Consider the following 14,461-nt stretch of genomic DNA (forward strand, 5'->3'; position numbering starts at 1 on the left):
TCCTGTCTTCACTGATGTTTCTGCTGCAGTAAAATCTCTCCTCTCTGCTGAATTTTGGGCTTCCTCTTTGTGGTTCATACATTGCTTCTGTGCATTCTTTACCAACAAATCTTCCCCTCACTTGAATATCTTTAAATTTCTTGTACATAGCAATATTGCTATTTTACATTTCATACATTCCAGTAAACTTGTTTCTCTTTTCCATAGGCCTGCCTGATCTCTCCAAAATGCTATAAAAAATTGTTAAGCAGTAATCTTATGGCTTCTTCCTTTTTTTATACTCTCTATATGTTTATATTTGGCATGTAGAGAACTTGGTTTCTCAAAGTATAATCCCCAGTCCATGTGAATTAGCACTTGCTTAAAATATTAATTCCCAGAGCCTTCCTTGGTCAAACAAATTAAGTGAAAGAATAGTAAGGGCACAGACTAGGAATCTGACACTGTAACAGCATCAACCGTGTGTTTAGAAGGTTTACCACTTGCTAGATGCACAGTTTTGAGCAAATTACTTAAAACCTCTGGAGAACATCCATTTTTCAGTCTGAAAAACAGGTGCTGTTAAAAGGATTAAACATGATAATGTTTAAAGTTTTTTTTTTTCATTTTAATTTTGTTTAGAAGAGCGGGGTAGAGGGGCAGAGGGAGAGAGAGAATTCTAAGCAAGCTCCATGCTTAGCACAGAGCCCAACGTGGGGCTTGATCTCATGACCCTGGGATCACGACCTGGGCCAACACCAAGAATCAGATGCTCAACTGACTGAGCCACCCAGGTGACCCAAATATGATCATGTTTAATTCAATTCCTGGCTCAGCTAGTTCTCAGTAAATGGTAGCAACTGTTATTACAGTGTTATGCATCCAGGTTTAAAGTAAATGTTTTCTGATATGAGAATTAAATCTGGTGTTGTATACATGAAGCTAATATAACACTGTATGTTAACTATAATGGAATTAAAATAAAAATAGAAACTGTGAAAAAAAGGAATTAAATCTGGTATAAACATATTCATCTTTGGAAAAACTGTTAAGATTCATCTTTGCAAAATTGGAGAATTATATAAATAGAGCTTACCACTAATCCTAACTAAATACCACTACCTTTGCAAAGGGAGTATAAAAAATGTAAGTGGAAACTCATTTAGTGTAAGCATTAACTGATTTATTAGATACAGCTGTAATTTCAAAGAGCTTAGAATCATTTTTTTACCTTAGGTTTAGCAATAGTGCTAACATTAGACCCGTGGCTCTCAAACCTTTTGGTCTCTTAAAAATATTAAGGATTCAAAATAGCTTTTGTAAAGTTTATCTCAGGAATGCAAGGATGATTTAACATACCAAAGAAAATCAATGCAAGTCACCATAGTACAGTAAAGTCTTCTAGCTGGCTTAGCCACTACTGGGCACTGTTTCAACTCATTCTGTGCTCTAGCATTTATCCATGTGCACTCTTACATGCATGCTCCCTCCTCACACATACACTTTCCAATCTATATACAGAGATTAGTGAGGATAAAGGAGGAAAGAATCACTGGGGTTATGAGTTATCCAGCTTGCAATAGGGTTGTGCTAAGGATCTTCTCTCACTTCCCAAAGCCAAGTGAGAACTCCAAGAGATTTAATAAGGCACATTTCAAGGAACAGCAATAATGACCTTTTCCTTAAAAAAAATTTGTTTTTTACATTTATTTATTTTTGAGAGACAGAGCACAAGTTGGGGAGGGATGGTGAGAGGAGACACAGAATCCGAAGCAGGGTCCTGGCTCCGAGCTGTCAGCACAGAGCCCGATGCGGGGCTCAAACTCACGGACTGTGAGATCATGACCTGAGCCAAAGTCAGACGCCCAAGAGACTGAGCCACCCAGGCGCCCCAATAATGATCTTTTCTGATGGGATAGTGAATATAATGACTTGAATAAATAATACAAAAATTAAAAAAAACACCAAAATAGGTTTTATAGGTTATATGAATAGAAAAATTGTTAAATGTGCATTTATTTTATTAAATGCTTTCACAAGTACATGGAATTTAACCTTCAGAGACCTACAAAGTAGGTGGAAGCAAAATGCTAATTCTGTTTCTCAAGTGAGGAAATCAACACAGAGATAGGATTTAAGGTTAAAAGACTTGTCTTAGGACTATAGGTCAATAACTTCTAACGATGGGATTTCAACCTAGGTCTTCTGAATCTGAATGGCACAATTATGTAGTATGTATTAAATGGGAAAGTATTGTTAGAATGAGAGTTAAAACTGGCTCATATGCCCATGTCTGAAATTAGGGTGGAACTCATGAAAGGCATGTGAACAGCAGAAAACAAATTTCCTACATTCTGCCTTTCCTTTCTTTTGTTTTAGGTTGATCCTGATGGTAATCTACAGGTGAATTAAGTATTCAGGATTCTCTCTAAAGATTGGGGGGGGGGGGGCAGGGAAGCAGAGAAGATGGCCATTAGTAAAAATGCAATATGCTAAAGGAATGTGAAGAGTTGAAACAACATTTCCAAGTCAAAGATACTTTTGGAAGCTTAAAGAATTGGTTGGAGTATAGGACTGAAATGAAAATACTCAGAACAATAAGTTTAACATTACAGGATAGAAAAGCTACACAGAGCAAACGTAGGTTCTTCACATAATTATGTCAGCAACTCTGTTCTTTTTATGAGGACATATGCAAATTCATTTTCAGAAGTGATAAGCATTTTGTAAAAGGGTAGGAGGATAACTTGCTTTGCTTCCACTTAAAATGGAGGTGAGTGTGAAAATCTCTGATGACAGAGACAGTCTAGTGAACTGGAGAACAGAAACCATTTTAAGTGGAGGGAGAAGAAAATATGTTTAGTTACTAAAATCTTAGCACATTTAGTCACAAATTAAAGGTATAATAGTGAAATAAATCAGATAAATTTCTACCTCCTCTATTAAAGTTCTTATTTGTGTGTTAAAAATGATCTCACTTTTGTATTTATTAAACTTACTTGACAGCCTGGTAATCCGGTGTCTCTGCTGTACAGGGAAAATGAGCCTCTCTCTGACGTTTTTCCTATAAAACAAAAAATATAACTGTATACAAAAATCCTCACTTAATGACAATCAATTCAACTTCTAGACCGTTCATAGTAACTATACTGTGATTTGGAAGTACAGAGAACAAATCAGAAACAATAAGACAAAATCCAATAAATAAAATTTAAAAAGCTTACTATCATTCCAGTTTAAAAAATTCTGATTTTTGTAAAATAGCATGTATTTTATTGAATACTTTCTGCTGTGAAACAATGAAAAAATATTCAAAAAAATGGAAAAGAATAGATATCTATATAGCCAACAGTATGATCCATGTACTTGGTAGAGAGAATAACGTTTTCCCGTATTTGCTTCAAAGTGAACATTTCTCCTCCTCTTCTCTCTTTCTCAGAAATTGAAACAGTGTAGACACAGTTCAAATTCTTAACTCAGACCCCAAGGTAACCATCATCAAAAGGTTAGTGTATATGATCCCCCCCCCCCCCCCCCCGCATATTTTGAAACTGTTAACATATTTTTATGTACTCAAACAATATATGTTACTGTCTATATTTAAAACATTTATTTTGTGTGTATCTTTAATACATTTAAAGATGGGATTATATAGTATCTATTCCTTTTGAAATCTGCATTTCCATGCAATAGTATGCTCTTATGATACATGCGGAAAATAGACACCTGGTATATTCATTTTTACTGCTATAAAATGTCCTATTATGCAAACATAACCACAGTTAATCTATTCCCCTACTGAGAAAGAGATTTAGCTTTTTTGCTATCAGGATGGTAAAACAAATAGCCTTGCACATGTGCATATGTACACATAAGACTTTCTCTAGGATAGACACGGAGAAGTGGAGCTGCTGGATTAAAGAATGCACACTTTCAACTTTACAGGTGTTGCCTTACTATTATCTGATGTCATCATGCGAATTTATACCCTTTACAGAAATGTGTACAAATTCTTTCTGAGACTCTATAGTTCAAAAGTTGGATGGTTAAGTGTTAGAAGTGGTATGCACTGGTTGTAGAGGAAGAGTAGGCAGTACTGATACTGAAAGAAGTTCTTATTTGCTTTTCAATACACCAGAGTTTATGTTCAATACAGTAAATTTACAAATATTACAGATTTTAACTAAAGAGTCTCTCACAGACATGTTGCTTAAACAGATTTCTGTAAGGGGGCATCTGGGTGGCTCAGTCAGTTAAGCATTTGACTTTGGCTCAGGACATGATCTCGTGGTTTGTGGGTTCAAGCCCTGCACTGGGGTCTGCAGTGGCAGTGAGGAGCCTGCCTGGGATTCTCTCTCTCTCACACTCACTCTCTCACTTGCTCTCTGCCCCTCCCCCACTCGTGTGCTGTCTCTCTCAAAAATAAACTTAAAAAAAATAAGAATAAAAATCTTAAAAAAAAAGATTTCTGTAAGGATCACACTTTGATGTTAGTATCAAAGATGGAGACACAAATAAACAATGACAATGGCAGAGCTAATTGTTTTTCTCCATTCCAAAGTAAAAACAGTAACAATATAACTAAATCTGACCAGTTTTCCAAAATTTTTTAAATTACTAAGGCTAGGGGTGCCTGGGTGCTCAGTCGGTTAAGCATCTGATTTTGGCTCAGGTCATGATCTCACGGTTCGTGAGTTTGAGCACCACATCAGGCTCTCTGCTATCAGCGGGCAGAGCCTGCTTGGGATCTTCTCTCTCTCTCTCTCCCTCTCTCTCTCTCTGCCCCTCCCCCGCTTGCACCCTCTCTCTCAAAAACAAATGAAATTACTGAGGCTATATGAACTTCCTCATAATTGTATACTACGGAGTTATTAGCTTGTCATTATATAAAAATGTATAGTTTATTAACTTAAAAACTCCACACATAGATGGGATGCTCAAAATTATGTACTGATATGGTGCACATAATTTAAAAAAACTTTAAGATATATGTACTAATATCTGATTAATTTCATTGCCATATACATGCCACACTGGCCAAATGATGTAAAATCATACAACTCTAAATTTAGTATGTACTGACCTGTTAGATATAGAAAATAATCCTTGTAATAACAAAGCTAGCTATTAGAAAATACAGTAATAACTCAGAGTATAATTTCAGAGCCCATTAGACATTATAGCACATGTCTTAAAAAGCACTTACTGGCTATTAGTGATGAAGCACATATTTCAGGTGAAGTAATGCTAACACATAAAAATGCAGATTTATGAGAAAAGGTTAATTAATGTAGTCTATTTGTCTCATAGTCTCACCATAAAGCAATATGTTCTACATAAAGTGCTTTAATTTGCAAAATATACATATGGAATAAAATGGAAAAAAAACTGTTAACTCTCTGAGGATCTATCCTTCACAAGCAAGACCGCTTGTAGGAGTCCAGATGATACACAGGGGTTTTGGACTCTACTCTTCTACTCTTGGAATCTGACCTTACAAAACCACAAAAAGATTGTACTTTTGCAACTGTGACACACACACCATTCCTGTGTCTCATCAAAATGGATCAGAAACCCTGCTGGACCAAGAACATGGCAGAGACTGAAGGGAAATGCCTACTCAGAATGACTGGCAGAGAGATTACTGAGGTAAAATAAAGAACAGCACACATTTCTGGTTTGGAGGTATTACTTTATTAATCAAATAAACACGTTTATGAGATAATAAAAATCACTCTCAGTACATACCATTTTTTAAAAAGTTTATTTATTTATTTTGAAAAAGAGAGAGCATGGGTAGGGGAGGGGCAGAAAGAGAGAGAATCGCAAGCAGGCTCCACACTGTCAGCAAGAAGCCCAATGCAGGGCTTGAATCCATAAAGTGTGAGATCATGACCTGAGCTGAAACCAACTGAGCCACCCAGGCACCCCAAGAAAATACTGCTTTTGAAAACAAATCATGTACCATATACTTGGCAGAACAGAAATGGGAGACTATATTAACATTTTAATTATTATTTTTTAATGTTTATTTTTGAGAGTGCAAGTGGGGGAGGGGCAGAGAGAGGGGGACAGAGGATCTGGAGTAGGCTCTGCACTGACTGGTAGGCTGACAGCAGCAAGCCCAATGTGAACTCATGAATGGCAAGAGATCATGACCTGAGCCAAAGCTCAAAGGACTGAGCCACCCAGGTGACCTGACTTATTAACATTTTAAACAAATACCACAGAGTTAAAAAAACAAAACAATGCTTGTCTTTTACCACAATATACCACCAAGTAATTATTGGCTGAAATACTCAATAGGCCCTTCCTACCTTACAAATTCCTCTTCCTGAAATACTATTTAAACAACTAAGAAAGACTTAAAGCTCAAGAACAAGTTAAGGCCTATTATATTTTTACTTTCAAAGGTACTAGATTCCCCCCCAACTGTTGGGAAGAAAAGGAAACAAAGTAAGAGATCAATATTAGCTCTGCTTTTAATAAAGTACAGTTTTCAAGTATAATTTTAATTATCTGTGTGGAGGCTACCTGTTATATTATTTAAGAATATGTAAGCTTTTAAACCTACTTTTCTGTGCCTATTAAAATTCCTAAACTTCTTCCTTTCACAAGGATATTCAAATCAGAGAGAATGAAAACTAATTTAACATAAGCTAAAACCATTACAGAGAAGTTTCTTCTGAGATGGAAAGCTGATAGCTTGTTTTTAAAATGATACTTAACCTATTCAAATGAGATTTTGAAATGTAAATACATTTTTATTTCACCTTTCATTTATTAGGAACTAATTATTTCTGAGGGACTTAGAAATTTGGTTGCACTTGAAATAGAATAATGCATACTCTCAGTCTGAGATTTAGAAGACATTTATCTTTAATTCTTTCAAAATTACTTTTTTTAAGAACTATTTTCATGAATTAAAATTAATCTCTATTTTATCTCAGGTGTCTGACAAATAACAACTTTTGGCTACCGTTTTACAGTTTTCTGCTAAATAATATATATGAAAGCTGTATGTAGATAATTTTAATATATGTCAACTAAACACAGCTGAAGAACTGTTAGTAACTGGCATGTATCTAATTTCCCTTGAATGGTGAAGGATCCATACCATCAGATCAGCTAAAAAAAAACCCCGAGATGTTAGCCTAGAGAGGAGAGAATCTGAAAGAAGCGCAGTCTCTGTACTTTTTATATTTGCAGAACTATCATGCTAAGATGGAATCAAAATTACACTATCTGGTCCTAGTGAAGAGACTTAGGAAGAGGATAAAAGTAAAGACATGCGTTCCTTTACCTTGTTATAAGGAAGAAGTCTCAGAAAACAGAATTTCCAATAGTAAAATTACTAGTGTGCAGAAAATTATAGAATATTCCTGGTGTTCTTACTAGTAAAGAGATTTGGGGAATAATTAGCTCTTTTATTGTGGGTTTATTTATTAATGCTGTGGAAGACTTAAGAGACACTTTTGGCAACCAAGTTACTACTAGTAAATCACAGTGAGTTCATGTTTACTGAACATTTGGGTATTTTATAATGAAATGGTCATTCAAATATTTTGTTTACTTTTTCCTACTGGATTGTCATTTACTTGCTGATCTGTAGGAGTTTCTCAAGTATTTTTGATACAAGACGTTTTATTGTCTCTATGTAAATATTTTCATCCTCTTAATGGTGTCTGTGGATAAACAAATTCATTTTAATGTAGATTAATTTGTCCATTTTTTTTATATGTACTGTTTAAAAAATCTCTGCCTATTCCAAGGTCACAAATCTGTTTTTATTTTTCTGTGCTTTCTTCTAAAAGCTTTACTGCTTATCTTTCACATTTAAACCTGAATTTGGTTTTTGTGTATGTTGGTGGTGGTGGAGGGATGTCAAGATACATGTTTTCTCCACAGAGATATCCAAGTGACTTCAGAACTGTTTACTGAAAAGATGATCTACATCTTGAAAGTATCATCATGGCTGCTTATGAAGAACAAGCTGTAGGGGAACAAGTGGAAGCAGGGAGACAAATTAGGAAAGTACTGAAATAATCCAGATGAAAGCTAATGATGGCTTTAGTTCTTCCAACTCACTGAGGCAGGTACTATTAAGTCCCTATTTTACTAATGAGGAGAAATAATTTGCCCAAGGTCACAGAATTACTAAGTAGTCAAAAGAACCTAAATACAGGGCTGACCCCAAATTCTTAACAGAATACTATACTGCACTGTTCTTCGGTGGAGGTTCAGGACACAATTCCCAGATTCAGCTCATGTATGTACGCAATTGGTGGGGCCCAAATATAGTACAGAAATTTTTCTCTATTTAGCCCTCTAAGCAGCCTCTACCAATGAAATGGTTTGGCACTATCTATTCCTGCTGAAAAGAGGGATGGATGACAAATCATCCCCAAAATGATTGGCAGCAAAACCCAACTACTCCAAGGATTGGTTTTGGGTACAGAACGTGGTCACTTACGCTGCCTTCACTCACAAGTAACTGCTGTTCTTTTTAGTTCTCACAAAGGGCATAAGTTAATGTTTTCCTTAACTTGAAATACCTGTTAGAAAAATACTTATTCTGATCTCATTTCATTTTTCTGGGTCTCAGTTTCCTAGTCTGTAAAATGAACAAGTTGGACAAGATCAGAAGGTGTGTAACAACATCCCGGGAGGCTGGGGCCAACGCAGAGATTTATTTTTGTGTATATATTTAAAACAATTAAAAAATTTAATTGCAGTGGTAGCCATGAAAAAGCACCTTGCAAAGCTCCTACTTCCGGGAATATAACTGAGAGATCCAGCTGCTATGCTCTGAAATGATAACTTCTGCAGTGAGGCCCACTTGCTTCCATCAACATGCTTTGACAGAGTATGTAGGGGGGAAAAGCACACTTCTTCCTGGGGGACATACATTTCTATGTTGACCAACTTTGGCTCAAGAACTCCCTGGCTGCTGTACTGAACCCTCCTTAGGGTGCACAGCAGTCAAGGACTCTTCCACTCTCTTTCACTCTCAGAGTCTTCAGATTACTGCAGGCAAGGTGACAGGAACCAGCATTTGCGGACTAGTTATTATGTGCAAGGCAGTGTGAAACATGCTTTACTTACATTGCTGGTACCACTGCTAGTTGTATTCTTCTTCCTACTAGAAATACTCCTAATGCCGAAGAGTGATTGAAGGACTCTGGTAACAGGTATGAGATATGACAGTAAAACTGCAAGATCTCCTACAGATCTCAATCTACTGGCTGTAGAAGCCTTCCCTGTAATACACTCCTGGCCTATATGCTCTATTCCTACCAATTCAAAATAACATTTTTATAAAGAAATGGCCAGGGACAAAGATATTATGGAAGGTAGAGCTAGCTCAGCATTTATTTCTGAAGCAGTCTAGTGAATACCTGAAGTTCAGTAATTTTAATGAGTAGATACTATTTAAGAAATATTGACTTCATGAGTTAATGGCACAAATCAGAACAGTTTCCCTATTTGTCTGAAAGCCGGTATTATTTCAATGTTCATTTTTGTAAGGCATACTGAATTGCACTCATAAATACAAATTCACCCCACCAGCTATATTTTAAGTGGGCAGAATTAGACTGATTTTTCTTAAAAGATAAAGGCTTAACCTAGAAAAAGAATCCTTGGATGTTTCAAACTGAAATATTTTATTACATACAAATCATGAGAACTTTTCCAGATTTAGTTTTCAGAGGAACAATGTGAAATCCCTACTTAGGCCAATCTAAATATTTGGGCATAAATCTAAATATGATCACAGTTTTATGAGCAGACTGTCTTCCTCCCCGCTTAGGTATCTTTGAAAAATCATTATTTACCTAACCTCTTTGCTGATGGAGAAGCTTTTCCTCTTCTTTTGTAGAAGAACACTACCACAAGTTTCATACAATTTCCATCACACCAACCACTCAGAGAAACATAAAAACACACTATCCTATAAGGTGGGGAAATCTGTAATGCCATTTGGTATACAGCAGAGCAGAGACTTAGGATTCTGGTTACTGGATTCATCTCTTGGCTCTTGCTTCTCTCGTACTGAGTGAACTAAGCAAGTTACACGTCATTTGATATCAACGTCCCCACTCACTCTTTTAGGAAAATCAGCTCAGTAACATGTACCTCACACAGGCCTGCACAGTTTAATTAATGCTTATAAAGTATTTGGAAATTCTTGTCTCAAAGAACCGAGGCCAATGTTAATTACTGGTATTACTGACTTCATGTGGGTAGCAGTCAGCTCAAACTTACACACAAAAAATCTAGAAAGGATCTCAAACTAACAGATTATTTTTTTAAAGAAAAGAAAAGAGAGAGACAGAGGCGTTTAACATAAATGCCTATTTTCTTTCACAACCATTTGTTTAAGTATTATTGGCTAACATGTGTGCCAAGTGCGCTGCTGGCTACATTGAAGATACTTAAATATCTAGTGCCAACAAGCACAGCTGCCGGACTCTCTCTGCCCTCTTCTTGTTCACTCCATGCCAAATTACTCACACAGCTATGAATGATGAGGCAGCAGCACAGGAAACTGCCAAGTGTGAGTGAGATTAGTGATAAACCAGAGGATCCCTATAGAGGTCAGTGATTAGCAAGTTCCCAGTTGTAATCACTTTTCTAACCCAGCCTCTATCTCATCACTTATTTAATCTTAACTCTGCACCAACTTCCTGTGACAGGCATCAGAACCGTAAGCAGGTTCCCAATCAAAAATTCCTGAAGAACTGCTAAGGTACCAATAAAGTATCTCATTATCCTTGGTAAGAGCATACAGTCATATTTGCGTAATTTGAATAGGCTTTAGAAATGACTTCTTGAGACTAAAACCGGAGATGAAGTAGACCAGGATGCAAACATTCACCAGTCCAGCTATTTTCCCCCATGTTCTCCACACCTTCCTAAAAATCAGATTCACACAGTAAATATATACAAATAGACAAGGATGAGAAGGTTTACACAAAACAGTATGTTTGCCTTTCAGCCCTGAGAATCCCCAGAGAGAACATTAAAATGCATAACTCTATATAAGGGAGTGTGGTTGATAGGTAGATTGGAAATTAGGAATGAAAAAACAGAGTAGAATAAGATTGTGATCAATTTTAGTAATCTTTCAAAACTTTATGGGTCATTTTATGGTTCACTTTTGCCACATATGGAATACGTAACAAGGTATTCATTATAGGTAGCTCAAAATCTAAACGGCCCTTCTCTGAGACATTTTAGTCAATAATTATATTTTCAAATTGTCCCTGAACACATATTTACATCTGTATTGCATTGTTGCTTTTCCTTAGGTTAAGAATTTAAGTGTTTTCTTACTTAATGTCTCCCTATTTCCCTAACCACATGTTGTTTAGAACTTAGAAACAAATTCATTTCATTTTTATACCAAGCCGAAATATTACAGAACTAGGAATTATCTCTTCATCCTTGGCTGCATTTCATGATAAAACATGGTGAATGCATATTCTTTAAAAATAATCAAAAAACTTTTGTATCTTAATTTTTATCCCATTCTTAAATAAAAAAGGATTTCAAAATATTCATTTGAGGTTTTACAACTTTCTAGGGACTAAACTGAGCCAAATTTCAACACCTTAATTTTAGTCCACTCCCCTTTTCCCAAAATAAAAAAAAGAAAATCAGGTTAAACTCATATCAACAAATAATTTGGCTGGGGAAAGAGAGGGGGGCATATTTTCAAAACGGTCCTGGTAATCATACTTCATTCTGACATACTGTTTCCACCAAATCCTTATATAGATGCTTCTGTCAGAAATTTCTTGTATCATACAATGATAAACAGAATATTAAGCTCATTGTTAATTCCTGTGATTTTTCTCACAACTTTCTGTATTTTGGCTGTTTAATTTAAATCATGACCTTACCACGCAAGGTCAATGTCTGTTTTTTACGGCACTTGGGGACTAGAAGGCAGATGCCACTTGTTTAGGAACATTGGTCTGGAATTCTAGACTTGTTTTGTTTGCATGCCAGGGACAGATTCTACTCTAAGGCTCTATCTATGGCATACAGCCACATGCAGACACAGACAGTATAAGAAAACTGTGCTCTAAAACAGTGGATAATAAATGATTGTTAATTGGCTAGTTTCCCTTGACAGCAAGAACTGGAATAGAAAGAAAGGAACTAATCAATGGAACTGCTACCATTCACCAACTATGTAGTCAGAAACAGAGTAGTAAAATGAAACAAGCATGGAAATGAAGAGTCAGAAGGGTCTATTCCTGTCTCTGCTATGAAGTAGCTGTCTGAAACAGGTAAGTTGTTAAACTCGCCAGGCCTCAGTTTCTTCACCTGGAGAATGGGGTGGAGTAGAGCAAATTTGATTTGGGATATCTTTTTCTGTTTTAATATCCCATCAAACTGGCATGCCCATCTATTTTGCTATTAATCAAGCACTCTGCTTCTGAAAGAATGTAGATCTGTGAACCACCAGTAGTAGGAGGAAGAAGATAAACTGCTAAAAAATACAGAGATTTTTGCAGGAAGGGTAAATTCAACAACACAAACAACAGGTGTTGGTGAGGATGTGGAGAAAGGGAAACCCTCTTGCACTGTTGGTGGGAATGAAAACTGGACAGCCACTGTGGAAAACAGTATGGAGGTTCCTCAAAAAGTTAAAAATAGAACTACCCTTCAATCCAGCAATCGCATTACTCGGTATTTACCCAGAGAATACAAAAATACTAATTCAAAAGGATACATGCACCCCAATGTTTATAGCAGCATTATCTACAATAGTAAAATATGGAAACAACCCAAGTGTCCATTGGTTGACGAATGGATAAAGAAGAAGTGGTGTATATATACAATGGAATCCTACTCAGCCATTAAAAAAGCATAAAATCTTGTCATTTGTAATGGCAAGCAAGGAGCTAGAGAGTATTATGCTGAGCGAAGTAAGTCAGTCAGAGAACGACAAATACCATATGATTTCACGCAAATGTGGAATTTAGGATAGAAAACAAAGGAGCAAAGGCGGGGAGAGAAGAGAGGCAAACCAAGGAACAGACTCTCAACTATAGAGAACAAACTGATAGATGGTTACCAGAAAGGGGGGTGGGTAGGAAATGGGTTAAACAGGTGATAGGGATAAAGGAGTGCACTTGTGATGAGCACCAGGTGATGTATGCAAGTTTTAATCACTATACTGTACACCTGAAACTAGTAATATTACACTGTATGTTAATTGGAATAAAAAAAAACTTAAAGAAATGTGAACTGGAATTTAAAAACAAACTTTAAAAAGGGACTTCTGGAATAATGTACAGTTTAAAAAATGATGTGTATAAGCAGTTTATCATACATTTGTTTAATACATTGAGGTATTTTACTGGAGGAGCCAAGATGGCAGAAGACCATGGAAGTTTTTTTGTGTCTTGCGTCCATGAAATACAGCCAGATCAACACTAAACCATCCTGCACACCTAGAGATATTTTACTGTGAATACGGTATGTTGAATATGACAAACTGAAGTCAGTATACTTAGGGTTACCAAGACTTTATTTTATTTAGATTAAGAAAAGCTCTGAATGTTAATAAAATTTCTCATTGGAGCTCAACACCCTCCACCTATCTAATGCAGAAAGGTAAGTACTTTGCACACCACAGAAAATACACAGATACAGAGCAAATGAAAGAAGATGATTCTATTTTGTTGTAACAGATGAGAAAATGGCCAAAAGGGAGTCTTAAATTCCCTCTGTGGTCTGCTAAGATTTACATATGATTCTTGCTACATAATAGGTACTGATGAGACATTTAGTTTTCCTTTCTTCTTTTTTGAAAATGTTTATTTATTTTGAGAGAGAGACAGAGAGAATATCCCAAGCAGGAGATTTGATGTGGGGCTTTATCTCATGAATCGTGAGATCACAACCTTAGCTGGAATCAAGAGCTGGATGCTTAATCGACGGAGCCACCCAGGTGCCCCAACACACTCAGTTTTCATTGAGTGGCTTCCAGTATTGCATGCAATTTACTGCCATCCTACCTTTGCAATTTGAAAACAGGTAAAGGCTGACCTCAAGTGCTCAATGAGTTATAATCCAAATTAATTTGTGAGTCAGGCATAAATCAAAATAAATATTTTACATATCAACTCATTATAAATGGCTACACAAATCAATTTTAAGTCACAGAAGAGCTGTATATAATATTTGTGGAAGGGAGGAATGAAGGAAGAAAGACTGACGAAAAGAAAAAAAAACTGTAATAATTTAGGGAGGAGGTATGGGGAAGTGATTATGAACAGAGACTCTGGATGTAGACTAAGTAGGTTTAAATTCCCATTCTGGAGTAATATTGGCTTTCAGACAAATAGTATTTTATTTTGTATTTTAATGAAGTCATTGAAATAGATTATTCTCTAACCTCACTGTACTTTAGTTGCCTCAAGTGTGAAATGGGATAGTAACAGTTTCACTTCACTGGTTTTTT

At 36.2% G+C, this 14,461-nt stretch overlaps 1 protein-coding gene across 12 annotated transcripts in view; it reads right to left on the reverse strand.

The window, feature by feature from the left end:
• Window positions 1-14,461, reverse strand: part of TCF12 (transcription factor 12) — a 379,898-nt gene that overhangs the window by 113,116 nt on the left and 252,321 nt on the right. For all 12 annotated transcript variants that reach the window (XM_058737610.1, XM_058737609.1, XM_058737612.1 and 9 more), the window contains one exon: window positions 2,979-3,043. In XM_058737610.1, the coding sequence (XP_058593593.1) occupies window positions 2,979-3,043 (65 nt within the window). The remainder of the gene's footprint in view (window positions 1-2,978; window positions 3,044-14,461) is intronic.

This window comes from Neofelis nebulosa, chromosome 7 (genome assembly GCF_028018385.1).
Source record: "Neofelis nebulosa isolate mNeoNeb1 chromosome 7, mNeoNeb1.pri, whole genome shotgun sequence".
NCBI lineage: Eukaryota > Metazoa > Chordata > Mammalia > Carnivora > Felidae > Neofelis > Neofelis nebulosa.